Genomic DNA, 27,850 nt, shown 5'->3' with positions numbered 1-27,850 from the left:
ATCTTTAAATATTTTTATTTTACTGTCAAAAAATCATAATTTAGAAGTCTTGAGTAGTTGTTTTAATTTTAGATAGGGAGTATTTTAATAGCAAAATCAAAATTTTATAATATGTTTTAACACTAATGAAACCTTATCCAATTGGCATGCACAATTTCCTCAACTTTTGATTTCCGATTTATATGGGCAGAAGATCGTACAGATTGCATTAAAACCTGACTAAACCATATCGAGGATATGCTATTCTCTTGGGCATAGAGAAGTCTGTACGATGTGCTGCCAACAATTCAGTTGCTGGATTGGGTGAGTAGCGAACGTTGAAGAGTAAAACCCTGTCGCGTAACTACCTGTGCCATAATGGCAAGATTGGGAACTTGCCCAAATTTTGTATTCGTTTGATTTTAATCTCTGTAGATCGCTCTGGATGTATCACTGGGAAAGGAAACATGTTGTTTCTGGATGGATAACTACTTTCTGGCCTTTAATTTTTCGTCCACCCTAGATGTAACTAACTTGAGAGGTTTTCTGTTAAACCTAGCTTTCGCAAGGCTTCCTGATTGTAATTGTGAATGACGATTTTTTATACTCAGGTAATTTATAGGTTTTCTTTCAACCTCGCAATTTGTTGTTTTTCGCCAAATATATATTTATGTACCATTCAGGGGGTGATAATGAATTCGGCATTAAGCTCTGTTTGCCAGTTTCATAAGATTTACTCTTATTACGAAATGCTCTAGAGAAAATAAATTCTTTATTTTCTCTTCTCTACTTCCATCTTTCTTATAATTTACTGCATTAAGTTGTCATGACTTGTGAATAAGACGATTTTTATTCGATGACTAGTAGAATAATTTGAGTCCAATTTTTAGGACAATTCACCCAGTCTTGCTAAACGGGTAAAAAAGAGTGATACTCGAGAGATCGAGAGCTTCTATCAGCAATACTATGAGAACTACGTTCGTGCTCTGGACAAGGGCGAGCAAGCAGATAGGTAAGCCTGACTTCACTTGGTGTCTATTATTTCCTGACATTTTATGGATTTTTAATTTGGATCTATGATCAATAATGTTTATTCCTCCTGGCAGAGCTCAACTTGCAAAAGCTTATCAAACAGCCGGCGTCCTTTTCGAAGTCCTCTGTGCTGTTAATAAGACTGAAAAAGTTGAAGAAGTTGCTCCGGAGGTTTGTTTAGTTGCCCATATTTTTAATTTATCTTATCCCCTAAGAGTTTTGAACATCTTGTATTTATACACAAACTTTTCTCTTACAAGTCTTGTCTACACCTTTTGGATAGATTATTGCTGCTGCAAAAGATGTCCAAGAAAAGACAGAAATTTATGTGCCGTATAACATCCTTCCCTTGGATGCTGCTGGTGCTTCACAAAGTATTATGCAGCTTGAGGAGGTATTCTATCTCAGTCATCGTACTTGCAAAATATTTGTCAATCGTTAGTTAGCTGACATGAGCTGTATATCTCGTTCTAGATTCTAATTAATCGGTTCCTTAATGCGCCTTCATTTTTTTCAGATTAAAGCAGCTGTCACTGCCCTGAGGAATACGAGAGGTTTGAATTGGCCCGCTTCCTTTGAACAGCAAAGACATAAGACTAGGGACTTGGACCTACTTGATTGGTTAAGGGTTGTATTTGGATTTCAGGTAGAAGGTTCTTAAGGTTTTTTTTTTTTGGGTTCTTTGTGATGAAACATTGGTTTTGTCTATAATTTCAAATTGATTTTATTTTTTGTTTACAGAGAGATAGTGTAAGGAATCAAAGAGAGCATCTGATCCTGCTCCTTGCCAATGTTCACATAAGGCTGACACCAAAACCTGAGCCTATTAACAAGGCAAGCACATGCTTCTGAGTTGCATTAATACTCATTTATGCTTTCAAATTGGAAAGGTGCACTAGCGAGAAGTATAGATACTGTCTGACATGTTTATTGATGATTTCATCTATTCATGTCTGAAGAGATACTTGATATCTTGTGGTTTTGTTCACTTCATCAGATAGCATTTGCCTTCATAAGCTAGGCTTCAAAACCTTATCGAACACAAATAGCTAGTGCATTATTGTTTAAATTTTTTTAATTACCCTGTTTCTCTTGACAATTAAATAATGCATCTCTATGAGCGATGTGTACATGATTCTATGTAGGAGATCTTTTTTAGGATATTTGCTTGGAGGATTATTAACTATTTAAAATTTAAAAAATAACGAGAACAATAAAATAAAAGAAACATAAGTAAGACTAATTTAAAGAGTCATCAAATTACATTTTTACACTTTCAAAGATCTACTGTTGATAGGAATTGCATGGTTCTGTTACATGGTTTGTAAGTCATCATTCTCAAAGTGAATAATATAGTCCTCGCAGAGATTGTTTTGTTAATATTAGAACTAATTGTCAGTCTAGATGCTACTTGTTAGATTTTGTGCTTTTGGTGAGAACAAATCTTGAGCAAGTTATATGCTAAAATAATGTAATGAATAAAAAATTGTTCAACTTAAAACTTTAAGACAATTGTCAAAATTACGATGCACTAAGAGTGCATATATCAAACAAGGTTTTTACTGCTAGAAAAAATTATAAATAAAAGTATGCATAATACCTGAGAAAGTCATGGGGCATGCATATTGAGTATCACACATACACAGGGCTACCATAAAGTCGTCTAAGAAAGTGATGACTTCCGGGATACCATGTTGTATGTTGATGTACCTTATATGAGGAGTATCTGCAGTGATATTACCTGAATGTGGAAGTCCAAATTCCTATGCAAATTATAGCTGATCCAGTAGAGATTCTTACATTCAACAGAACTAGCTATGCAGTCAGCATTTAATGCTAATAGCAAAAGTATAGTTACCATGGTTACCCAAAAAAATTAATTACTACTATCTGGTTTAGAAAGAAGGGAAGCCTTGACGTAATGATAAAATTATTATTAAAATTATTGTCATGTGACCAAAAGGTTACGGGTTCGAATCCTGGAAATAGTCTTTTGTAAAAAGCAGGATAAGATTGCGTACTATGGATCTTTCCCCGGGACCTCGCATGGCAGGAACTTCGTGCACCGGACTGTTCTTTTTTTTTATCTGGTTTAGAAAGAACATGCTTAATTTAGTTGGTACGTAATTTGTGTCTCTTTCATCATTTTCATTTTTTCCAAATTTGCTGCGGTGAAATTGGTATGGTAGGATGTAAGCTAGTAAGCTCCATAATTGTCGTCATCCTGCTTTTGTGTGTCCACATTGATTATGGTTTCTGATTTATGCATCCATCAGGTGTATAATTGATGAGCAATTTATTAGTTTCTTGATTGCTTGACTTTGTATTCTTTCTCTTGAATTGCTAGTATTTTAATGATATAAACTCCTGGTTTTAGCTAAGCTAGTTCCTTGCCACAGCTGGATGCTCGAGCCGTTGATGCAATTATCAATAAACTTTTCAAGAACTACAAACAGTGGTGCAAATTTTTAGGACGCAGGCATAGTTTAAGGTATTTTCTCATAAATATGTTTGGGCCTATTGTTTCAACAAAGATCGTCAGATTGAGGTCCTTGAGATCCTAAGTAGAGAGAGATTCATAGGTGTTTGTATTATAAAAATACAATTTAATTAAATTATCTATTATATTAGAACTATATTTTACATTTATAACTTGTCATATATTTTTTTTAAAAATATAGAAAAAAATATATAAAATTTTAAAACTATATCATTTACAATCATTAAACATTTTTAGTCCATTCATATATTATAGATGTGAACAGCGATTCAGTTCTTAATGTGTGGCATCATTATGCAACACCTTTTTATATGTTGAATGATATTAATAAGATGGACAATTGATATAGTTGAAAATGATTTACTAATTAAAAGTTAAAATGAACTCCAAATTAAAGGTTTTCCAAAATGATATAACATAAAAAGATTGTCTATTTCCAACAGATGTCAAGCTTTAAACTGTTAATGAATATAAAATATTTCATTATCAGATTAATAGGATAGAGACCCTAACCTATGAAGGATGAGGAAGTGTGAGGGAGCTTATCTTTAGAATGTAGATTCCTAAGCTCTCGGCCGATTTAGTTCCTATTTGGGATCTACATCATTTGAGTTTGTTTGGACCATAAGATCCTAAGGTTCAGATCACAATCCTAACTACCATTTTTTCAATGCTTAAAATTGCTTACAAAAAGTTGTCTGAATATTTATTCAGGTTTCCACAAGGTGCACAACAAGAAGATATCCAGCAAAGGAAGATCCTCTATATGGGGTTGTTTCTTCTTATATGGGGAGAAGCTGCCAACGTCCGCTTTATGCCTGAATGTCTGGCCTACATATTCCATAATGTGAAATCCCTGTTTCAAAATGTGCTTTTATTTTATCTTCCATTGGAAAACTTTATTTTCTAAATGATTTCTTGTTAAGTAAAATTGTGCTGATGTTAGATGGCATATGAGCTGAATGGCCTACTAGCTGGGAATGTCAGTGTTGTGACGGGTGAGAATATCAGGCCTTCATATGGGGGAGATGATGAAGCATTCCTGAAGAAAGTGATCAGTCCAATTTATCGTGTGATTGAACAGGTGTGCATAGTTATAATAGTTTGGATAAAACTAAATAATCACATTTGAATGACTGTCTGCTGATTGTATTTGTTAGGAAGCTAAAAAGAGTAACGATGGAAAAGCCCCACATTCAGCTTGGTGCAATTATGACGATCTAAATGAATACTTCTGGTTTGTTAAGAAATTTGTTCAAATTAATAGATAATTTGTCCCTACATTTTTTTTTTCAAGAATTTGTATATTCTATTTATTTATTTTTCTTGAAGTTAATTGCTTAATCATCAGGTTTTCTGATTGCTTTTCTTTGGGGTGGCCAATGAAGGATGATGGGGATTTCTTTAAAGCCATACGGGAAACAAGGGTATGAAATTTGTCACGTTTATAACTGAATTGAAGTTATGCAAATAGAGTCACACTGGTAAGCTATATCACAGGCAGCAAGTGCATTACAAAATGTCTCTAATAAGAGCACAGGAAAATCGAGTTTTGTCGAAACAAGAACATTTTGGCACATATTTAGGAGTTTTGATCGCATGTGGACTTTCTATATACTTGCACTACAGGTATTACTAAGTTCATATATGGTTTCTAAATTTCATCCCTGATTATAATCCAAATTTATTTATGTCCAGGCAATGCTAATCGTGGCCTGGAGTGGATATTCACTGACAGATATATTTCAGAAACATATATTATACTCAATTTCTAGTATTTTTATTACAGCAGCGCTTTTACGCCTCCTTCAAAGTATGATCATTTTAAAGTTTAATTTTTACTGCGCCTTTGTTTTTGTTATTATAATGTTTAGACTTTGAAGTCAAACTCTGCAATTAACATTGATGGACGTTTTGCCGAGTATGATCTTGTTGAGGATATATTATATGAAAAATCATTTGGAATAAATAATTTCCTGTAGAATGTCTGACTGGAATTTTTTAATTACATGAGATCTTCATTGACTTTGAAGCGCCGAATTTTCTTTAGGAGATGGTAATGGAAGATAATTTGATATGGAAAGTCTTAAGCCAATGTCTTTGCTTTCTTGTTTAGAACATAGAAGAATGTGTTCTCAGGACTCTAGTACAGTAGTTCTGTGATTGTATGTAGCTTGTGCTGGTGACAGCACACTATTCATTGTGGATCAATAGGTTAAGATTGATTTGGAAGCTATTCCGTATTTTCCTGATTGAGAGGTTTCACTCACTTAGCATAAATAAGAAGATAACAACTTCTTTTGGTCACTTTGCCAGAGAACTTAGTCAAATGTCAAGATTTTTTTTTCCCAATTCTAAAACACAATCGATGCAATATTATGTGACACATAACAAGCAATTAGAAAATGTAATGCATTTTTTACGTAAAGGCTTAAGGAGTGCGGAGTTTTGGACGTTGTTGCACCAAGGTTTAGGCAGAAGGATATTTAATCGTGTGGAAAATCTTACTTCAATTATTTTTTAAAACTCTGGTCCTTATTTATTCCTTGCTAATTTTGACAAAATTAAAACTTAGATCGTTTTGTGTTTTTCCTCGAACCTACGGTTAAATTTCAGCTATGAGATCCTTTAGCTATCAGACTTTTGGTATTTCTGTTGCTATTTTATGCTTCATTTTCTTTTGCGTGTTTTTTTTTCAATAATATCACTGACATCGTTGACATCCTTTGCCATTACAGGTGTTCTTGACCTTGTTCTAAATTTCCCTGGCTACCACAGAAGGAAATTCACTGATGTCTTACGAAATTTTCTTAAGATATTCATCAGTGTTGCATGGGTTATAATTCTTCCTCTCTTCTATGTTGATTCAGCATCAAATATAACTCTTCCTTGGGAAGCCTTGACAGAGTGGCTACGTCAAGTAAAAGGGGTCCCACCTTTATATATCATAACGGTGGCATTATACATGTTACCAAACTTATTGGCAGCATTCTTGTTCTTGTTTCCTATGCTCCGAAGATGGATAGAGAATTCAGATTGGCATATAATCCGATTACTAATGTGGTGGTCTCAGGTAGATATATTACTTTCTCTTCTATACTAATAACTAGGCCTTCTGTGAAATCTAAATTGTGTAGAACTTAGTCTATTCAAATAACAAAGTTGCAGAAACCTGTGTTGTCAAGCCATTCATCCAACAAAACCCATGGAAATACTGAATAAGTCTCTAGTTGGCATTTGTTTCAGTGTATACCATAATTTTTTTTCAATTTCTTAATAGAACCAATGACACCTTCGGCCAACCCTTTATGAGGGTGGAACTGAGTCGGTTTTTGGAAAAAAAAAAAACTGGCCTGATCCTATTGGTTCCATTTTTATTTCGAACCCCCTACTGGTTTAATAAACCTATGAATGGAAATTTTGAAAAATTAAACTGCATCGAATTAAGTCAGCTTGCAAATGATTTTTGATTTTCTGGGGTTATATTGTACATTTGACACATATTGTCCAATGTAAAATACATCTGCTTGTATCCTTCCTCCTTTTTGTGAATCCATAATGGAATCATTTTGATGTTGTCTAATGCACCACGTGTTGGCATAAATTGGTAAGAACTCCATCTTAAGAACCCTAACCAAATGAAGTATATTGCAACATAGACATTTTAAAGCTTGGCGTTCAGTATAAGTAGATTATTTTTTTCATACAAATACCATAAAAGATTTTTTATTTTTTTGGATTATACCAGAATTCTTTATAACTTCCATGAAGCAGAATCTTTTATAGTTTCTGACTTTCTGATTTTGTCATCAGTCTTATAAAAGATATCACTTGCTGTATATAAAATATAGCATATTGATTATTATAACATTCTTCATATACATTTTTTTTGATGTTTTATGGTATGATGATGATGAAAAGTTTGATATGCTTATATTAATCCTATATATTCAAAGCTAGTATGTTGATGAAACTATAAATGTTAAATAATAGTTTTTGAAAAGTATTTTTTCAAATAGCGGGGATTATGGTCCAACTATTAAACCTTGAATCTCTCACTGTTCTTAAGCGTAAAGATCTGGGTGAAAAGATCTGAGAACCAGGAACTATGCCTGTTTATGAGAGTATGAGAGTGGAATTACCAGGCTTCAACAAAGATAACAAATTATTTTATTGCCATCATTATAGCTAGCACTTGATGTGTCAATTCTCCTTCATATGACGTACTTTTGTTGCTACAGCTGATGTAAAATACTTGTAATAGAGTTCAATATAAACACTATTTTTTTAAAAAAAAAAAAATGTGTAGATTTCTCAACTAAGTTAACATCTTTATCTCAGCCAAGAGTTTATGTGGGCCGCGGTATGCATGAGAGTCAATTTACATTATTCAAGTGAGTTTGCCATAAAAGATTGATTCTCTTTTGACATATAGGAATATTTTTATGCATCTCTGAAACTGCTACCTGGATATGTTCTCTTTTTCTAGGTATACTCTTTTCTGGGTTTTGCTATTGACATGCAAATTTGCCTTCAGTTATTTCTTTCAGGTGCCTTCTCCATTTGGTTCTTACTCTTTTTGATCTATATTAAGGAAAATATCATTTTACCTTACTCTTACCAAAATATTCTTTGTTCTTTGGCAGATAAAACCTCTAGTAATGGCCACAAAGGTTATAATGAATGTGCACAACATTCATTATGCCTGGCATGAATTCTTCCCCAACTGTAATTATTTCTCTTCCCTTCTTTTTAAATTTTTATTAGAAATTGTTCAAGCTGTTTAGCTTCTGGTTCATGCAGCTTCTGGTAGTCTTGGGTCTGTTGTTTCACTATGGGCTCCCGTGATATTGGTAAGTCAACATGTTTCTTCTTTAATTGGATACATCTAGTGTATACTAATCATTTTTTCTCGATCTAGTGTTTCAGAAACCAAAAAATAAATTACACATGTTAATTTTTCTCTGGCAGGTGTACTTCATGGACACCCAAATATGGTATGCAATTTTTTCCACCTTATATGGAGGTGGCTCTGGAGCATTTGGTCGACTTGGAGAGGTATGGGCCAGCAAAACCATCCATTTTAATCAGTTCCATTTCACTTCCTGTTAATTAAATAAACCGAGGACACTTTGTTATTTTATTGTTCTCGTTTCTCTTTTAATGAAACTTTTAGTTTGGTAGTCACATCTTGGAATACTGCGATGTCATTTCTGAGTTGCTTGAAAATCTTATTTCACCCTTGCAACTAGAGGTAGTTAGAACGTGAAAGTGAAATGACTGTTTTAGTGCATGCTGGATGATAATGCACATCATGGCCATATAGCCAGCTGAAATTGTGCATCTGGCAGCAGCAATTGCCCTTCTTACATTGACTAGTATTGATACCATGCATAGCACTGAGCTTGCTTCCACAATACACTGGAAGAAGAGTTGTTTCTTAATTTTCTTTTCCTCATAAAAATAAGGTTCAACAGAAACAGTTGGGCAACATAATGTTCTGAAGTTGTCCAAGTAGGAAGGTTTCTTTAGGTCCTATTTTTTGCAAATTATCCAGGATTTCTTTTGTGATCGTAACATTAATCACTAAGATGCCTATATTGAACTGGATATTTTATGATTAATGCACAAAAATTCTGACGATATTTGACATTCCATGAACTTGATGCCAGGCTTGAATTGCTAGGTCGAAGTTGAAAATATTGTTTTTCCAAATAACTTATGGGTTATAATTTCTTAGTGAGAATATAAATGTATAGATTGCTCTCTTTTCTAAGAGGGGGTTTTTTTTTTAAAAAAAAAAGATGAGTGGTTACTAAACCTTTAACATCTTTAATGTCAAAGTAGATCGATGCTCCCATGTTCAAATCCCATCTATGTCCAAAACATTGCTATGCTGGGTGGAGAATTAAACACTGCATATATTACCCCTTTTGTATTTAAACTAATTTATTTATTTTTAAATGCTCACAAATTACTCTAAAATACTTGTGAAAATATTTAATAAATTCTTGACTCCGGGCAAAATAATGATTATCTTGCGAGCTGAAGTTAGAGAAGATTTGTGGAGAAAACAAGACTAAAAATTGACAAACGGAGAGAAACCGTCAATAGGTTTCACTAAAAATAGATGTTTTATTCAATAGCAAAAGATAATCTTCAAACAACTAAATAGGATGCTTATATAGATCCAAAAACCTGAGTTGCAAGATGAAAATATTAAAAATACCTTAAATATAAAAAAACTAAAAAATACTAATTAAAATAGTAAAAAAAAATATGTTCGAAGTCTCCGAAAAGGTCCTAAACGATATTTTTTTGGGACCTGAAACTTGGTCGATTATGAATTCCTTGTACCAAATCTGGATATTTGAACGAGCTTTGATTAAAAAAAATTACGCCTCGTTCTATACTTGAGTTAAAAGTTATGACGCATTGAAGCTCAGGTCATTAGTCCTTCATCAATTCTTAATGAGATTTTTGTATTTTAAAATTTTTTATCTTCTATATTATGTTTTCATTATTTTTTATTATTAAATTTTTGATCCAATGAACTAACCTTTGTATGACTCGTCCCATACACGTGAGAAGAACCATTGTAACGCCCCGGCCCGGGCGGGCCCCACTCGGACCGAACCGGGAACGCCACCAAAATTGTCCATCGGGTTGACGACTAGCTCCACAGACCACCGGAGGTCCTTTCAGCGTACTTTGTCCTCACTCGCACGCACCTTGGAAAAACTTCCCAGGAGGTCACCCATTCTCAGATTTCTCCAAGCCAAGCACACTTAACTTTGGAGTTCTTAAATTTGGACTTCCAAAACGGAAGGTGCACCTTGGTGATATGGATAGTACCATCTAACCTTTTAAGCCATACTTAACCAGAATCTCAGAACCGGGGTATTTCAATCACCCACACTTAAAGACACAACATCCTCGTTGTGTAACCACGAATCACACCACAAGCAAATCCCAGAATCTCCCTCGCTAGGTGGTGCCCTGGGTGCTCCTGCCACAAGCGCATTCACGGTCGCAAGGTGGCTCTGATACGTCCGGGCGGGCCCCACTCGGACCGAATCGAGAACGCCACCAAAATTGCCCATCGGGTTGACGACTAGCTCCACAGACCACCGGAGGTCCTTTCAGCATGCTTCGTCTTCAGTCGCACGCACTCTGGAAAAACTTCCCAGGAGGTCATCCATCATCAAATATCTCCAAGCCAAGCACGCTTAACTTTGGAGTTCTTAAGTTTGAGCTTCCAAAAAGGAAAGTGCATCTTGGTTATATGGATAGTACCATCTAACCTTTTAAGTCATACTTAACTAGAATCTCAGAACCGGGGTATTACAACCATGACCAAGCTTGTGTTAGGCAAATGAGACACTTGCTTTGAGTTCTACTAAGCATTGCCTTGAGCCATGCATGCCAGACCCAAGATGACACATATGAACATTGATTGTCTCAATTCCAAATTTGGCTCATTGACTATTGGGGTTTTGCCATAGAATAAGTATAACCATCTTATACATGGTCATGGGAGGTGTCCACACAAATTTTCCATTGATTAAGCGGTTACTTTGGATATGGGACCTTGTCTTGTTGGTAGCTAGGACACCGGAGGTTGCTAGACAGATGCCAATAGATTGGTTTACTTGAGATGATGTAGTGGCTCGGGCTTATAATTTCTTTAGGCACCCTAGCCCTAAGAAACCATGGGTTCAGTTAGTGTGGAAGACATATATTCAGCTAAGGCATGCAGTTACATTTTGGATGTTGATGCAATGACATCTTCCCACTAGATATAGACAGGAGTACTTGGAGGATCGACAGTTCACCTTTTGTCGTCATCAGGTGCTAGAGTCTCAAGAGTATCTTTTCTTTGGTTGCCCCCCTATTGCGAAACTTTGGAGGAGGATTAGAGAATGACTTCATATGCGATAGGAGAGTGGATGATGTGAGTCTTTGGGAGATACTACTGAGGGAGTAGGGTATCAATAAGGCATGTCTAGTCTTGTCTTTAATGATATCATTATCTTTGACGAGCAAGGAATAATAGTTTCTTTGGAGAGGTGCAGTTAGATATTGAGAAGATTTTCAAGAGTGTGCAAACTTATGTGTATCGGTTTTTGGGAGTATACTCTGATTTGATATTGCGTCAGACATAATTACTTCGCATGGACTAGTGACTTGATTGAGGTGAGCGTTTGATGGCTTCTCATTAGCTATATGGGACGGTTGATGTTGGTGATTGGGCTTGCCTGATCCATTTTGTAGCCCTTTTATTTGGATTTAATATATTTTTATTTATCAAAAAAAAAAAAAAAAAGGGTGTGAGAAGAGTATAAATATTTAAATTGAATCATTTCCTAAAGCTGAGCTTTTTTGAGATATCATTGGTTAGTTGATCAACTTTGAGACACCTTTTTTTCACCTCAGATTGTTTCCAAGAAATTATTCTTTTTTATAAAACTCTGTTTCATTTTTACATAGATTGACAGTATTTAATAACCTGATAAACCAAATACACAGTGATTAGAATAATTTTCTATCCCATTAGATTCTGTGTATGGGATGAAAATTTGTCTCTCTCATTCTTTAATTAACTCACATCTGATGGATGGCTTTCTGCTTCCATATTTTTATAGATACGGACACTTAGCATGCTGAGATCAAGGTTTCACTCTTTGCCTGGAGCTTTCAACACATATCTTATACCAGCTGAGAAAGTTCGTAAAAGGCGATTCTCACTCTCGAAACACTTTTCTGAGGTTCTGTTGCAACTATTAATATGGAAATGTATTCACAGTTTTGGTGCCTTGTATCTAAAACTACCAAAATTTAGGCATCTCCAAACAAGAGAACTGAGGCAGCAAAGTTTGCTCAGCTATGGAATGATGTAATATGTAGTTTCCGAGAAGAGGATCTTATAAATGATAGGTAAGGCTTCATTATGCTACTTTTGTTGCTACATCCAACTTTTTTCAGTTAATTGTTCTGGAAGATTCATATTGCTTTCCTTCTTTAATTCAGAGAGGTGGATCTTTTGCTAGTCCCTTACTCTTCAGATCCTAGCCTCAAGATAATACAATGGCCACCGTTCCTACTTGCTAGCAAGGTCTTTATCAACACTGATTTGGTACTTCTTATCGTGTTAATGTCATTTTTTTCTTTCAGTAATTTATCAACTTGTGGAACAGATACCAATAGCATTGGATATGGCTGCACAATTTCAATCAAAGGACTCTGATCTTTGGAAAAGAATCTGTGTGGATGAATATATGAAATGTGCTGTCATTGAATGCTATGAGTCCTTTAAACTAGTACTTGATCTTCTGATAGTTGGGGAGAATGAGAAAAGGTCTTCTCCACCCTTTTTCTTCTAACCTGGTTTTTTTTTTTTGTTTCACACCTTACGGTGTCTACTGACACTCGTCCATTTCCATCAGCTCAATTTAAAGTTTAGAGTTTTTTTTTTCCCCCTTTTTTCATATACTTGCAAATGATGGGGGTGCTAGGAAAGATGATTTGGAAAATTTAGTTTGCAACTTATTTTGCTTTCCTAACCAGAAAAAAATCACATACCTTGATCTTAACATGTTAGATGGATCGATACATTATTCTTAGAGTATGTGCAGCTTCTCTGCTCACAACTGGAGTTAAATCACCTTCATAGTCACTGTTTTAAACTAGCTCAGAACACAATAGCAACAGGACTGGGTGAACTGTTCCAAGATTATCTTGGCACTGAGGAATTTAAGAGGCTTAAACTGCAAAGTCTATTTCTTCAATAAGCAACGACATTAAAGGGACCTTAGATTTCAAGGATTACCATATTAACTTCATTAAGGCAATTTAGGATATTTATCTGCACATATGATAGGATACTGCAGTCATATGTGAGAAGACATCCATAGTGATCTGTTGAATCGTTCTCATAGTTCATTTTCTTAGGCAACAATTAATCTGCCAAAATTCTTTTTAATTATCCACCTTAATTTTTATTTGATGCCATGTTGAGAGCATGTTTTAATGGGTGATAAGACACTAAAGGCTAGATATTCTCATATTTCATATAAAATTGATTTCCACCAGGTGTCATTATGTGTCAAATTTAAACTTATCCTTCCGTGACAGGATCATTGGCATAATTATTAGGGAAATTGAAGCTAGCATAGCAAAGAATGCCTTCCTCAGTAACTTCAGGATGAGCGCATTGCCAACATTGTGCAAAAAGTTTGTCAAACTTCTAGAAATCTTGGTAAGTCACATTTCCATCTTTAATATTCTATATCTTTGCATCATTTTATTCTGCTTACAACGCTTTTTTTTGGGTTTCATCAAGAGAAAGAAACTTTTTTGTTTCAAAAGTAGGATGGCATTCCTATTTCTTTTTTAATATTGCAGAAAGTGGGTGATGCGTCTAAGTTTGAAACAGTCGTTCTATTGCTTCAAGACATGCTGGAAGTGGTCACCCGTGATATGATGGTTCATGAGATTCGGTTGGTGAGCTAGTATCTGTTTCAGAATGGTTGACTTCGCCTTGTTTGTTTCTAACATTATTGTTTGACCTTTAATATTGGATTTGCTTTTAGAGAATTGGTTGAGCTTGGCCACAGTAATAAGTATTCTGTACCTCGAGGGCAACTTTTTGCGGGAACAGGTTCAAAACCATCAATAGTGTTTCCACCAATGATTACACCACATTGGGAAGAACAGGTTGATGTAAATTAATGTTTGTTGTTTTCTGTTTGAAATCATATTTATTTATAGCTGAATTGCTTATAACCTACATTGCAGATTAATCGGTTGTACCTCCTATTGACAGTGAAAGAATCTGCAATAGATGTACCTATTAACCTTGAAGCTCGTAGAAGAATAGCATTTTTCTCAAACTCTTTATTCATGGAAATGCCACGTGCACCTCGAGTTCGGAAAATGTTATCATTCAGGTATGCTGCTCGGTTGTTCAATTTATGTTCCCTTAGAGTGGTGTGGTGGTTGAGACATGAGATATTACCACATTAGATCATGAGGTTGAAACTCGACATATCCAAGCATGTCTTCCTCATGCCTTGACCACTACACTAATGGCTAGTAGCTACTCCGTGATTTACCTTCTCCGTGTTGACCTGACGGGAGTGCTGGGATGAGCGCATCACCTTTTTACCACATTGATTGTTTAATTTACAATTAGCAATCAAATTTAGTTAGTTGAGTTTATCATGTATGTTGCAACGAACTATTTTATTTACACTCTAAGATACTGCTCACTAGTACCATATTTTTATGACTTGCAAAATATATAGTGCTCCTACTAAGTCCATATTTTTGACAAAACAACTTTGTAGAAGAACCTTCATTTAAATGCCTTAATCTCCCTCCAAATCTAGATTGGGCCAAATAAGGTCTCCATGTAAATCCTAACTCCTAAGAGTTCCATGTGCTCTTTTTTTTTGTCTCGTCCTCGTCATTTTTTAGTATCTTTTTGAGAACATTAAAAATTCCTACAACATCAAGAGTGATATAGCCTTGCTTAGAACTCGATGAATATATAAGATTCATATATTCGACCACAAATACTTTAAAATGGTTTACGATGATAATGACTATTAATTACTCTGAATATTCATATATTATAAAAGAGTCATAAGGAATTTTCTATAGTATATTAAGGAAAAGGTTGCATTTTAAATTAGTACTTGTACTCTTTAATCATGCATTTAATTTCTTTGTAATATTTTTTTAAATTAAAAAAAGACAGTGTGCACAAAGATCTCGCTAATGCGAGATTCCAATAAAGGGTCCGATCACATTGGATATTGTATGTAGTCTTACCTCTTACATGTATTGCAAGAGTCTTTTTTTTTTGCGACTCAAACCCGTGATCACTTATCGTTGTGTCAAGGCTCTCCTTCAATATTTTTTGTCCAAGAAAAATAAATGCTATTTCCTACCTAATCATTATGGCAAATTGGGTTCATCTTCATCAGAGTACTACTAAACTTAGTTAAAAAGTGAATAACATATTGGTATAGCAAGATGCCATGAAATTAATTTTTCTCTCAAGTGAGGCATGATAGTATGATTGATTGATGGAAGCTTGAGAAGTGTTCATGTTTGAGTATAGAATTCATAAGTCAATTGTTGTGATTCTCAAGAGAAGTGGTCACTCTTTTGAAGAATACAACCAATGTTTTTGGAACCTTCAATCTTTTTAAATAGTGTCAGTTAACTCAATAACATCATACTTTGAAGGGTGAATCAATAAGCATTTGGTTTCTTTATTGTTCTTGGCACATATGCAAATTTGCTTAGTCAACATAAATAAATTTTAAAAAACTTAACACAACTCTCTATTGTTGGATCTGATGTCTAGTTTTTGGTTGGATTCAACTTAAGTTTGATAGGGGTGAATCAGTAGGCTGAACACAACATAATTGAATATTGAGATTGATGTTTAACAAATTGTTAGGCTAAACTACCAACTGGGCAATTTTGTATTAATAAATTACTAATTGGCTAGCTTTATTACCAATTTGGAAGTTTGATTTAAGTTAGTCCCTTTGAAACTAGGGGCTAGAACTTGTTAAAAATCTTATTTTTGTTGGACTTAGGCGTTAATTTGGTAAGCCCTACTTTATATAATCACTTTATTGTGTATTTTCCAAAATGAAGAACATATTTATGAATCTGTGTCATTGGCAGTGTAATGACCCCTTATTACAGTGAGGAGACTGTATTTTCTAACAACGATCTTGATTTGGAGAATGAAGATGGGGTGTCTATCATATTTTATCTGCAAAAAATCTATCCAGGTTTTGATCCATTTCTTCTATAGATATCATAAATCTGAACTTGTTAATTTGCTATACTATGAATTAATCCATTTCCAATTTTCATGATCTGTTAATGGAATCAACGCAATCGATGGCTTTTGATAGATGAATGGAATAATTTCGTGGAGCGAATCAATTGCAAACATGAGGGTGAGGTTTGGTCAAATGAGGAGAATGTTCTACAACTTCGTCATTGGGCCTCTCTTAGGGGACAAACTCTTTGTAGAACTGGTACCTTAAGTTATATTTCTAGTTATTTTAATTTATAGATCAGCTGTTGATCTGTCTCACATGGCACAGTTAGAGGTATGATGTATTATCGGAGAGCGTTGAAACTTCAAGCTTTTCTTGACATGGCTCCAGAAAGTGGTGAGAGATCCTTTTGTGTCGAGGCCGCATTCCTTTAATTCCTGAGATTTTGTAGAACTTAATTACTCATGAATTTTACATGCAGATATACTTCAAGGATATAAAGCTGTTGCTGATCCAGAACACGCAGAAAAGAGGAGTCAAAGATCATTATCTGCTCAGCTTGAAGCTATAGTGGATATGAAATTCACATATATTGCAACTTGCCAAATATACGGCAATCAAAAACGGTCAGGAGATCGCCGTGCAACAGATATCTTGAATTTGATGGTCAAGTACGTTTTTCCCTCTACCATCTAAGTTCATTGTTATTGAAAGTTCTTTCGTATACTTAAATATTGCGTGCAAAAAAATTCCTGAAGAAAAATTTTAAAAAGATTTCAAGGGTAGGGAATTATGTTATAAATATGTTATATACTTAAATTGAATCTATGTATCAGCAAAAAATTGACTTAAACAACTGCCACTGATAATTCTCAAGTTAGATTTATGTTATAAATATGTTAAATTCTTAAATTCAATGTAAAGATGGTAAATATTGGCCAAATTTTCTTTTTCATTCTAGATTTTTTTACTACTGCATTTACATTTCTATATTTTGAATCTATATGTTAATTATTTTCTTTTATGCTCCTTTATTATCCTACCTTATCGGATTTCAGCAAAAAAAAAAAAAAATCAAAAGAAAAAAAAGGGAAAATCTGGGATCAAGATGCTATTGGTTAGTATTTTTTTTTATTTATTTTTTTGCAATTTGCAAAGAAAACAGTTATGTTTTACCAAAAATTGTGCTCCTTTCCCGTGTTTCTGATGTGGTCAAATCGTAAGTGCATGATTTTATCGTCAAGTAATAAAATATTGATTCATAGGTGATTAAACACTAGTTGAGTTAGCAAAGCAAGTTATCTAGAAAGTCGAGTTTGTATGTGGCTTGAGAGATTGAAGGAGGAAGAGAGAGAGAGAGAGGGAGTTGAGAGAAAGAGGAGTAGGTTTGAGAGAGGGCCTAAAGTAGAGGTGGTCAAGGAAAGGCAAGTGGTCAAAGGGAGAGGTTGGAATTGGGGAAAACGATTCTAAGACTTCAGTTTCACCACAATAATTGTAAACTCATAATCTATGTTTGGTTTCCTATCCTCATATTTATGTAGGTAGACTATCCTATAGTATCTGATGTGAACTTTTGAACTACATCGGCATATCCATTCTAATTTGTTGTCTACTTTCAGAGTGACATACTCGAAGGATTACTTTCTTAAGGAGATCCCTATTACATGATCCCACAACCCCTGAATTGCCTTATCCTACTATGTGGCGATGAATTGGAACCGATCCATTAAGATCTATAATAGCCTATTGCTCCTCGTGGCATACCAGTCTACTTTCATAGGCGACTTTCCACGTCTCAAGTTTCTACATGTCGGAGGATTGAGTTCTCCTTTCGATTCATCCCTACACCTCATGGAATACGAATCTTGTGCTTTTGGCATCAAGATCGTATGTACATAGTAGGCCCTGACCACAAACACACATGTCGTTGAATAAGAAACATGAAAACTCAATAGATTCAACAAAATAATGTTTACATATCAAAAGGGCTAATCCCTAATCCTATAATTTAGAGATCTACTTCATGGAGAAGGAAATACAACCAAGAGACAAAGAAAATAACAATCTACAACTCAATATACAAGATAGAGAGAAGAGAATGCATATCAATGTGTTGCCAGTCTTCTCGGATGAAATCCTTGTTCCGGAGGTGGATGAATCGTTGAGATGGATGAAGATGGTTGTTCTAGGGTTTTCCTTAGAGAGGAATACCCTATCCCATTGGAGATGATCTAAAGAAGGGTTTCCTTGACTCTTTTATATCTTCCCCACACTGCCTAGATTTGTTAGATTTACATGGCTCCGCGAAAATGGATTTTTCACTCCTTAGACCCGGTTTTCTTGGGTTAGACCCTGAAGTAAACTTGTAGATCTTGAGATTATCTACATTTTGATAGGTCGTACGACCCGTAACTCCAACTGAGCCAAAAGTTATGGTTGTTTGAAGTTTAATCTACAGTTTTAGGCCTAAGATGATACGGTCGTGGCAAGATGATACGGTCGTGGCAAGATGACACGGCTGATGGTGGTTAGCTCTGGAAAATGGCCAAAATTGACACGGTCGTGCCTGCTGGCACGGCTAGGCCATGGTGGAATCTGTTTGTGGCATTTTAACACTGTTTTGGACTTGATTTCGTTTGTACAAACATGATTGTGTCATAAAACACAACTGAAGCGTGTTCATTGATTAAAACTTCATTTTGATGTCTCTTGAATACCCTTTTTTTCTTCTTGAATGCTTTGGGTGTTGGCTCGATGATGAGGTATGCTTAGCCTGTGTTGAGCCTTTTTTTGCTACATTTTTTGTCTTTCTTGGTTGTAGGAGCACACCCGTGTCATGGGACACGACCAGAGCGTGTTCCTTGCTCCAACTTCACATTCCAAGGGGTTTATGGTTCATTTTTACTCTGAAAATACGTCCTATCAATCAAAATAAGTAAAGAGCAATTCTCCGAACTAAAAGAGTAAAAATAATGAAATCACATAGAAATAGGGTGCGATAATATAAATTATGCTCATGAAATGTAGGTAAATGTATGACAATCAATGCCTAGAAACATACATAATCTACGCACATTAGTTTCGACTCTAGAAAACATTCTACTTTTTTTTAAGGGTTCAATAACAACCAAGACTTATCCCATTAGATAGGGTCGGTTATATGGATTCTTTTATGTCATTGGGCTCTATCCCCTACTATATTATCATCTATACTTAAATACAATTTATCTTATTTTATTGTTACTAACTAAGTCTTTTTTTGGTCTTCCTCTTCCTTGTTTGATGTGCATATTTGTCATAGTTTCTCATCGTCCACCTGGAGCATTTATTGGTCGTCTAAGTACATGTTTGTACCATCTTAAACGTGTCTCTCGGAGTTTTCTCTTAATAGATGCAACTATGATTTTCTCTCTAATCCTCTCATTTCTTATTCTGTCCATCCTCGTATGTCCACATATTCACCTTAATATCTTCATCTTTGCAACTCTCATCTTCTGCTCATGTGCTCGAGTCATAGCCTAACATTCAGCACCATATAACTTAACAGATTTAACCGTCGTTTTGTAAAACATCCCTTTAAATTTTAGAGGTACTTTACGATCACATAAAACACTCGACGCTCTCCTCCATTTCAACCATCCTGCTTGTATTGTATGTAAGACATCTCTCTCAATCCCTCCATCATTTTGTAAAATTGGTCCTAAATACAAGCCTAAAACCTTTCACTTCTAGTGTTTCCCGTTGAGATTTTAGTTTAGCATTACTCCTTCACATAGCTCATCTACCAAAATAATACCATCTGCAAACAGCATACATATTATATTTTGAATGTGTACAATGAGTTCGTCCATAATTAGTGTAAAAAAGATTGGAACTTAGAGTTGATTTTTGATGTAATCCTCTATTTATTGGAAATGCTTCAGTTAATCTGCTCGAAATCTTCATTCTGGTCGTTACAATCCTCATACATATCTTTAATTAATTCAATATATGTTACATTAACACCTCTCTTTTTTAGAATTCTTCATATAATTTTTTTCTATCATAAACTTTTTCCAAGTTAATGAATACTATGTGTAGATCTTATTTTTACTCCGATACTTTTCAATTAGTTACTTGACAAGATGTATAGCTTCTATTTGACAAGATGCATAGCTTCTATTGTGGATCTTCTCGGCATGAATCCAAATTGATTTTCGATCATCATGTTTCCTTCCTTAATATTTTTTTATTACTTTTTTCAAAAGTTTCATGATATGACTCATTAGTTTAATACCCCTACAGTTTACACAATTGTGTACATCTCTCTTGTTCTTATATAAGGGAACTAGTATACTTACCCACTATTGATTAGGTATTTTTTTTATTTTCAATATTATGTTAAATAATTTTGTAAGTCATTCAATAATTTGTTTCCCTAGGCACTTCCATACATCTATCGGAATATCATATGATCTAATGATCTTTCCATTGTACATCCCATTTAAAGGTTGTTCTATTTCTGAAGTTTGAATTCTACGATAAAAATTTAATTTTTCATACTCATTTGACCCACTTAAATTACCTAAGTTAAGTTAGCCACTTAAACCTTCATTAAAAAGTTGATAGAAATATAATTTTCACCACTCTTTTATTTCTCCATCGTTTACTAGTACCATATTGCATTCATCTTTAATACATTTTATTTAGATAAGATCTTTTATTATTTTTTCTCTCAATTTAGCTATTCTATAAATGTCTCTTTCCTTTTTTTTTTAATCCAATTTTCGATATAGTCATTCAAAAGTTTCATTCTTTGCTCAAGCTATTCTTTGCTCAAGGGTGAGTTGCATAATTTACACTTCCGTGCTCTCACATATTAGGCACCAGGTGGATAAGACAACCTTTTGTAATATGTGAATTAGTGGTTAAGTATAGCTAATTTTTTTGTAGAATAACAGCAAAAGCTATCTAATGAAACTATTGAAAAATGTAAAACTTATGGGATTGTGGAAAAAAAATCCTACTGTTATACCAAAAAAATCTTTCCTGAAAGTTAACACTTCCAAATATGCAGCTACCCTTCTCTTCGTGTTGCATATATTGATGAAATTGAAGAGAGAGATGGTGACAAGGTTCATAAGGTCTATTACTCTGTTCTAGTAAAAGCTGTTGACAACCATGACCAGGTAAAGTAAAAAAAAAATAAATTATGTTGAATTCTTCTACTCTACTTACAAGATAGTGGAACTAGTTAAACGTTGTTATTTTCAGGAAATATACCGTATTAAGCTTCCTGGATCAGCAAAAATTGGTGAAGGAAAACCAGAAAATCAAAACCATGCAATCATTTTTACTCGCGGCGAAGCTCTTCAGACTATTGATATGAATCAAGTAACGAGAAGCTGTCAATAACTCCTAATATTTCTCAATATTCTCCTAAAATGGTGGTATTATTTATGACTTCTATAGGATAACTATTTGGAGGAAGCACTTAAAATGCGCAACCTTCTTGAAGAATTCAATGAAGACCATGGATTGCACCAACCTACTATTCTTGGTGTACGTGAGCATATTTTCACAGGAAGGTAAAAGAAACATAATTGGTAACCAAGGAAATTATCCCTGTCCTGTCATAATATTTGTGTCAGTTAATTGAACTATTAAATGTTTGCAGTGTTTCATCTTTGGCATGGTTTATGTCAAACCAGGAAACGAGTTTTGTGACAATAGGACAAAGAGTCCTTGCAAGCCCATTAAAGTAAGTATTTTCTTTCCTTTAAAATCATAGATTTTCCATCTGCTATGGCCTTCTTGATATTATTGACAAGCTAAGTTAAGGTTTGTTTTTTCCTATACTTTCCATTTCTTACATCTTTGTTATGATTTATCATTAGAAAATGTAGCTCCTGAATCTAGAACTAAGGGGATAATGTCGACGTATGAGAAATATATCTACCTCCATGAACTAATGAGGTAGTTGGCCAAGATGACACACTAATTATAGCATGAAATTAGAGGAACTGCTAACGATAGTTGGCAGAAATTTCAATAGACCCTTCTAGGAAGTAGCATATGGCTGAGCCATATAAGCTATATGAAGAAGGATAACCAAATCATTAGACAGGAGACATTCCTGATATGCCCATGTTTTCTAAAATGGGGACAATTATGGCTTCTCTTATCCTTCAGTATGATTGCCAGACTCATTGTGTTGATCTTTTGGCTGGCATGTGAATCCAACAATTTGAATTGAGGTAAATTCTAGAATAATATTGCATTGTTTCTGTTCTATTTAATTATTCACTAGGGATGTAGTAACACAAGATTAAGCATAAAATTTGTGGCAGATTTCATGCACCACCAGGGGAAAGAAAGTGGTGTTTCCTTTCACTAGTCAAAGTCTCCCTGAGCTTGTGAAGGTCACCAGCCACTCTTAGATAAGAGACTGACGACTGGTCAAGAAAAGTCAGATGTGCGATTCATTGGGGTTGATTTGGAGGAAGTGAGATACGCGACACCACATGGGCCCAAGTGATGACAAGACTTGTTCCGATTGCAAACAAGTTCTCTAGAGATCAATGGAAGTGTCACCCTGAGATATCCCTAAGCAATTTTGCAGAACAAGCACGACTATCTAACTAGAGCGGCAAGATCCTACTAATTAGGAAGGCAAGAGGTTGATGATGATGTTGAGTGAGCACGAGGTTGGCGGTGGTAGAGGCAGGGAAGGAGCATTTTCTGGTAGGGAAAGGATTTTTGTTAATCGGGAAACTCCAATTTGCAGTATAAAAATCCAATTCAGGTGATCCTTCAAGGTCAGAATGAAGTCTGCAAGCCAAGATTAATATGTTGAAGAGGGCCTAAGATAAGATTGTGAGTTGCATTGCAGTAACAAAGTCTGTCTACTGGTCCTTGTGGTAGCACCATGCAAGAGAGAAATCAAGAACCTAAAATGAAGAAACAAGATCAAGATTGTTCCTACAGTAGAGACTGTCTGCTGTAGCTATTCCAAATGATAGCTGGCAAGAGTGGGAGGAGAACTAATGCGAGATTAAACCCACTAGATTAATAATCCTATTTATTTAATATTGCTAACATTGTAGAAACTCTGCCAACCGAGTACCAAGTTGGGTACACCCGTGGCGGCAATTTAATATTGCTAACATGCATCATATAGGGTTTGTTGGCCTTATAAATTGAAATATGCGTAGCTTTTTAATTGGCTAAATGATGGTGTCATAATATTTGTTGATCAAAATAAGGATTGTTGGTTACGTCCATATTTTGGTGATGGTATACTGTGATTTGTGCATCTTGTATGCTTAATTTCCACTTCTTCAATATGTCATAATTTTGAAGTAACTCTCAATTCTTCATTCTAATCCAATAGTCATCTAGCCGACTCTTTGTTCCTATATAATAAGTTTGATCTGTTTACTGACTTTTTGCTATCTGATCAGAGTGCGGTTTCATTATGGTCACCCAGATGTCTTTGATAGAATATTTCACATCACCAGGGGTGGAATTAGCAAGGCGTCTCGAGGAATTAACTTGAGCGAGGATATATTTGCTGGTGAATTTTCGGCTAGTCTCTCTTAGCTTGATTCGTATACGCATCCTAACACAGCAATTTTCACTCAGGCTTCAACTCAACATTGAGACGTGGAAATATCACACATCATGAGTACATCCAGGTTGGGAAAGGCCGAGATGTTGGACTTAATCAAATCTCACTCTTTGAAGCAAAAGTGGCTTGCGGCAATGGGGAGCAAATACTTAGCAGAGACATTTATCGTTTGGGCCATCGTTTTGACTTCTTCCGTATGCTGTCATGTTACTTCACTACTGTGGGATTTTATATCAGCTCAATGGTAACCTCTACACCTCCTACTAGATATAAATCTCAAAAACTTGTAAATTCTGAAAAATCAGAGAAACAGAATTTCCTCTCCCAAAGCACATAGAAACAAGTTCAATTATAATTTGTGAGGGGATCAATAAAAAAAATTCTCTAGAAACACATTCCTGTTTTAATACTGTTAAGATCCTCTCATGAGCCACGGACACTATGCAGGTGGTTGTAATTATAGTCTACACCTTCGTATATGGAAGACTATACATGTCATTAAGTGGGACTGAGGCTGCAATTTTGAAAGAAGTTCTAATGAGTGGGAACACTGCTCTGGAGTCAGCGATGGCATCACAATCCGTGGTTCAATTAGGCCTACTAATGGCCTTGCCTATGTTTATGGAGTTAGGATTAGAACGAGGGTTCAGAACTGCGATGGGAGACTTTATCATTATGCAACTTCAGCTCTGTTCAGTTTTCTTCACATTCTCTCTGGGAACAAAGTCACACTATTTTGGACGAACCGTCCTGCATGGTGGTGCAAAATATAGAGCAACTGGACGAGGTTTTGTGGTGCGGCATGTGAAGTTTGCTGAGAACTACAGAATGTATTCCAGGAGTCACTTTGTTAAAGGGTTAGAGTTGATGATAGTTCTGATAGCTTATCAGATCTATGGAAATGCAGCTGCAGGTGCAACTACCTCACTGTTCTTAACTGGATCCATGTGGTTCATGGTAATTACGTGGTTATTTGCACCATTCCTATTCAACCCATCAGGCTTTGAATGGCAAAAGATAGTGGAAGATTGGGACGATTGGACCAAATGGATTAACAGCAGAGGAGGAATTGGGGTGCCAGCAAACAAAAGTTGGGAATCTTGGTGGGGGGAAGAACAAGAACACTTGCAGTCCACTGGGTTTGTTGGTCGTTTAATTGAGATTGTCCTGACTCTGCGCTTCTTCATTTTCCAATATGGCCTTGTATACCACCTTCATGTTGCTAATGATGATAAAAGCATCATCGTAAGTATTTCAAATTTTCAATCAAAACTACTTCAAAAACTAGCGAGAAAGATTGCCATAGATATCATGACAATGCAACTCTTTTCCGCTATTTTTATCATCTAATATTCTTTCATTGATCAGGTGTACGGTTTGTCCTGGTTAGTGATCGTTGCAGTATTTGTAATTTTGAAGGTCAGAAAACAACTATAATTTTTGTAATGTTGGGTTCCATTTTCTGTTGTTAGCTTAATAGAGTGAGCTATTACTATCTAAATTCATATCAGGGTGAACTTTGGTTCTCTCTATTGGTATTTTATAGTAATAATTAAAAAAACATTCTTAATAGAACTCTTGTATACGCAGGTGGTATCACTTGGTAGGAAGAAGTTTAGTGCCGATTTCCAGCTTATGTTCCGACTTCTTAAATTACTGCTCTTCATTGGTTTAGTGGGGACGGTGGGCGTCCTCTTTGCACTTCTTAATCTAACCATTGGTGATATATTTGTCAGTATCCTCGCTTTCATGCCAACTGGATGGGCCTTGGTGCAGGTAACAACATCGCTATCTAATTTGAAGTATCACTGTCATTTCTTCCTTCTATAGCACTTAGTGTTGGTTCTAATTTATTCGCATTATTGTTGTAACAGATATCACAGGCACTGCGGCCCCTGGTTAACGGAGCGGGCTTATGGCCCTCGGTGAAGGCTTTGGCAAGGGGATACGAATACGTGATGGGGCTGGTGATCTTTGCTCCTGTCGCCGTTCTCGCTTGGTTCCCCTTCGCCTACGAGTTCCAGACGCGGCTGCTGTTCAACCAAGCCTTCAGCCGAGGGCTCCAAATATCGCGTATCCTTGCTGGTGGTAAGAAGCACAACTGAACCGAGTGATGATTGTGCATAGTTTTGTAACTTTTGCCTATTCTACAACTACCGTAGCATTTACTTAGATTCAACCAATGTGTTGGTAAGAAACTCACCAATGGTTTTCCGAAATATAAAGGAAAAAGAAACTCCTACATCAATGGTCAATGAAGTTCCCTTTTTTGTCCATTCGATTAGATCTCGCTGCCAATATCGTTTCCCTTTTTTATTATTAGGTTGGTGGAAATTTTGAATTGTTAGTGGAAAGAACAATTAATAATCTGGAATATTCACTACTATAATAATAATAAAACTCAAATCAGATCACTTGGGTCTGCTTTCTTCACGTGGTGCCATCTCCCCTTTGCCGTAAAGAACATGGTGATTCTTGCTAATGAATTGTGATGTGATACATCATTTGCTGCTATAGCCATGGTGACATTGGGGTCTCTCGCTATAGCCGCCGTGATGGCGCTTTTCTTGTCATCTACGGTCGCTGGCAGTATTGCCGGTGCCGGTGCTGTATGTGGTGGACAAAATCCCTCAGCTTTTGATTTTGACTCTGTGACTTCCCCAACAACATCCCTTCAGCGCCGTCGACGAACTGCGCCGGAGGTGGCCTCAGAGATGGCAAAGCATTCGAACCGCGGGTGAGGTCCAACAAAACGGTAGTCTGCGTCAAGGGTGATATTGTGGCTACGCCTAAACAGCTGGGAATCGTATCTGCCCCTCAGGCATGGTTAACTTTAGACATATGCCATTAAGGCCTATGTTTAGGATTTCAATATTTATTGAACTCATTATTTTTAATATATTAAATATATCTTTAAATACCTAGGGCTCTAATTTTTATTAGATATATTATTTTTAATATATTAAATATATTTTTTTAAAGAGAATGAAAAAAATAGACCCACATAATAAAAGATTGTGCAATTTCATTTGGTAAAAACTGGGATTATTATTTTTAATATATTAAATATATTTTTATGTATATTTTTAAGAGAATATAAAAGAATAGAGTTCATATGATTAAATATTTACATGATTTCAATCTATCAAAGTTTTAGATTTCTCAAAGATCTCAATAGAATCATAAAAAGACTCTTTTTGTAACAAATTAAATTTATTTTTAATTATGAATATTATTTTATAAAACTTAATATATTCCTTTTCAATATCTTTCGATCATAGTCTACACTCATTATATTTCTTATTCGTTGATGATGTTTTATCTTTAATCAATAAGAACATGAATTAAATTTTTTTTATTTTATCCATACAATGTAAAATAAAAATACTAGTTTTTTTTTAGTTCCCCCTCTTCTCCTTTTCCAACTCCCCTCTTTGGTGATGCTTTCTCTTTAATCAATAAGAACATGAATTAAAATTTTTTTTATCTTATCCATATAATGCAAAATAAAAATGCTAGTTTTTTTAAGTTCCCCCTCTTCTCCTTTTTCAACTCCTCCTTTCTGTGCTTCTCTTATTCATTGGGATTCGAGAAGAGAAACTTCACGTCTCCACCTAACATTAACATGCTAATTCTGTCGATACTATGATGATTCTTGCTTGATTAAATTCAAATGTTCATGCATTCATCCATATCATGTCGGATCAAAATGGAAGATTTTATTATTTTTTAGCAATAATGAGTTAGAGACTTTACCATTTCGCTTCCTTGATAGGCATTAAGTTTAACTTTTATTTAGATATATTTATAGTTATAAATTATTCGATGTTCCTTTTGTCTCCATTCTATCATTTATAATTGTTCTAGTTTAAATAATAAAAAATATGATTTATTTTTTCTTTTGCTTAGTGTTTAAAAATA

At 35.1% G+C, this 27,850-nt stretch overlaps 1 protein-coding gene across 1 annotated transcript; it reads left to right on the top strand.

The window, feature by feature from the left end:
- The first annotated feature begins 379 nt into the window (after positions 1–379).
- On the top strand, positions 380–26,203 carry LOC122019691 (callose synthase 5-like). The gene is made up of 41 exons (XM_042577158.1): positions 380–590; positions 870–991; positions 1,086–1,182; positions 1,295–1,405; positions 1,529–1,657; positions 1,753–1,845; positions 3,411–3,502; positions 4,226–4,358; positions 4,458–4,595; positions 4,672–4,748; positions 4,863–4,938; positions 5,012–5,140; positions 5,210–5,324; positions 6,250–6,584; positions 7,853–7,905; positions 8,001–8,061; positions 8,158–8,239; positions 8,315–8,364; positions 8,483–8,569; positions 12,157–12,279; positions 12,354–12,448; positions 12,542–12,626; positions 12,709–12,869; positions 13,646–13,769; positions 13,916–14,010; positions 14,104–14,227; positions 14,309–14,460; positions 16,217–16,326; positions 16,453–16,578; positions 16,648–16,716; positions 16,802–16,991; positions 21,377–21,488; positions 21,574–21,693; positions 21,772–21,887; positions 21,977–22,060; positions 23,763–23,875; positions 23,944–24,173; positions 24,377–25,174; positions 25,298–25,348; positions 25,520–25,705; positions 25,804–26,203. The coding sequence occupies exons 1-41, from the start codon at positions 570–572 to the stop codon at positions 26,032–26,034; spliced, it is 5,496 nt and encodes a 1,831-aa protein (XP_042433092.1). The 5' UTR covers positions 380–569; the 3' UTR covers positions 26,035–26,203.
- The last annotated feature ends 1,647 nt before the right edge of the window (positions 26,204–27,850 follow it).

The sequence above is a fragment of the Zingiber officinale genome, chromosome 1A (genome assembly GCF_018446385.1).
Source record: "Zingiber officinale cultivar Zhangliang chromosome 1A, Zo_v1.1, whole genome shotgun sequence".
Classification (NCBI taxonomy): Eukaryota; Viridiplantae; Streptophyta; class Magnoliopsida; order Zingiberales; family Zingiberaceae; genus Zingiber; species Zingiber officinale.
Note: the sequence above shows the minus strand (reverse complement) of the source record. Positions and strands in the feature narration are given on the sequence as shown.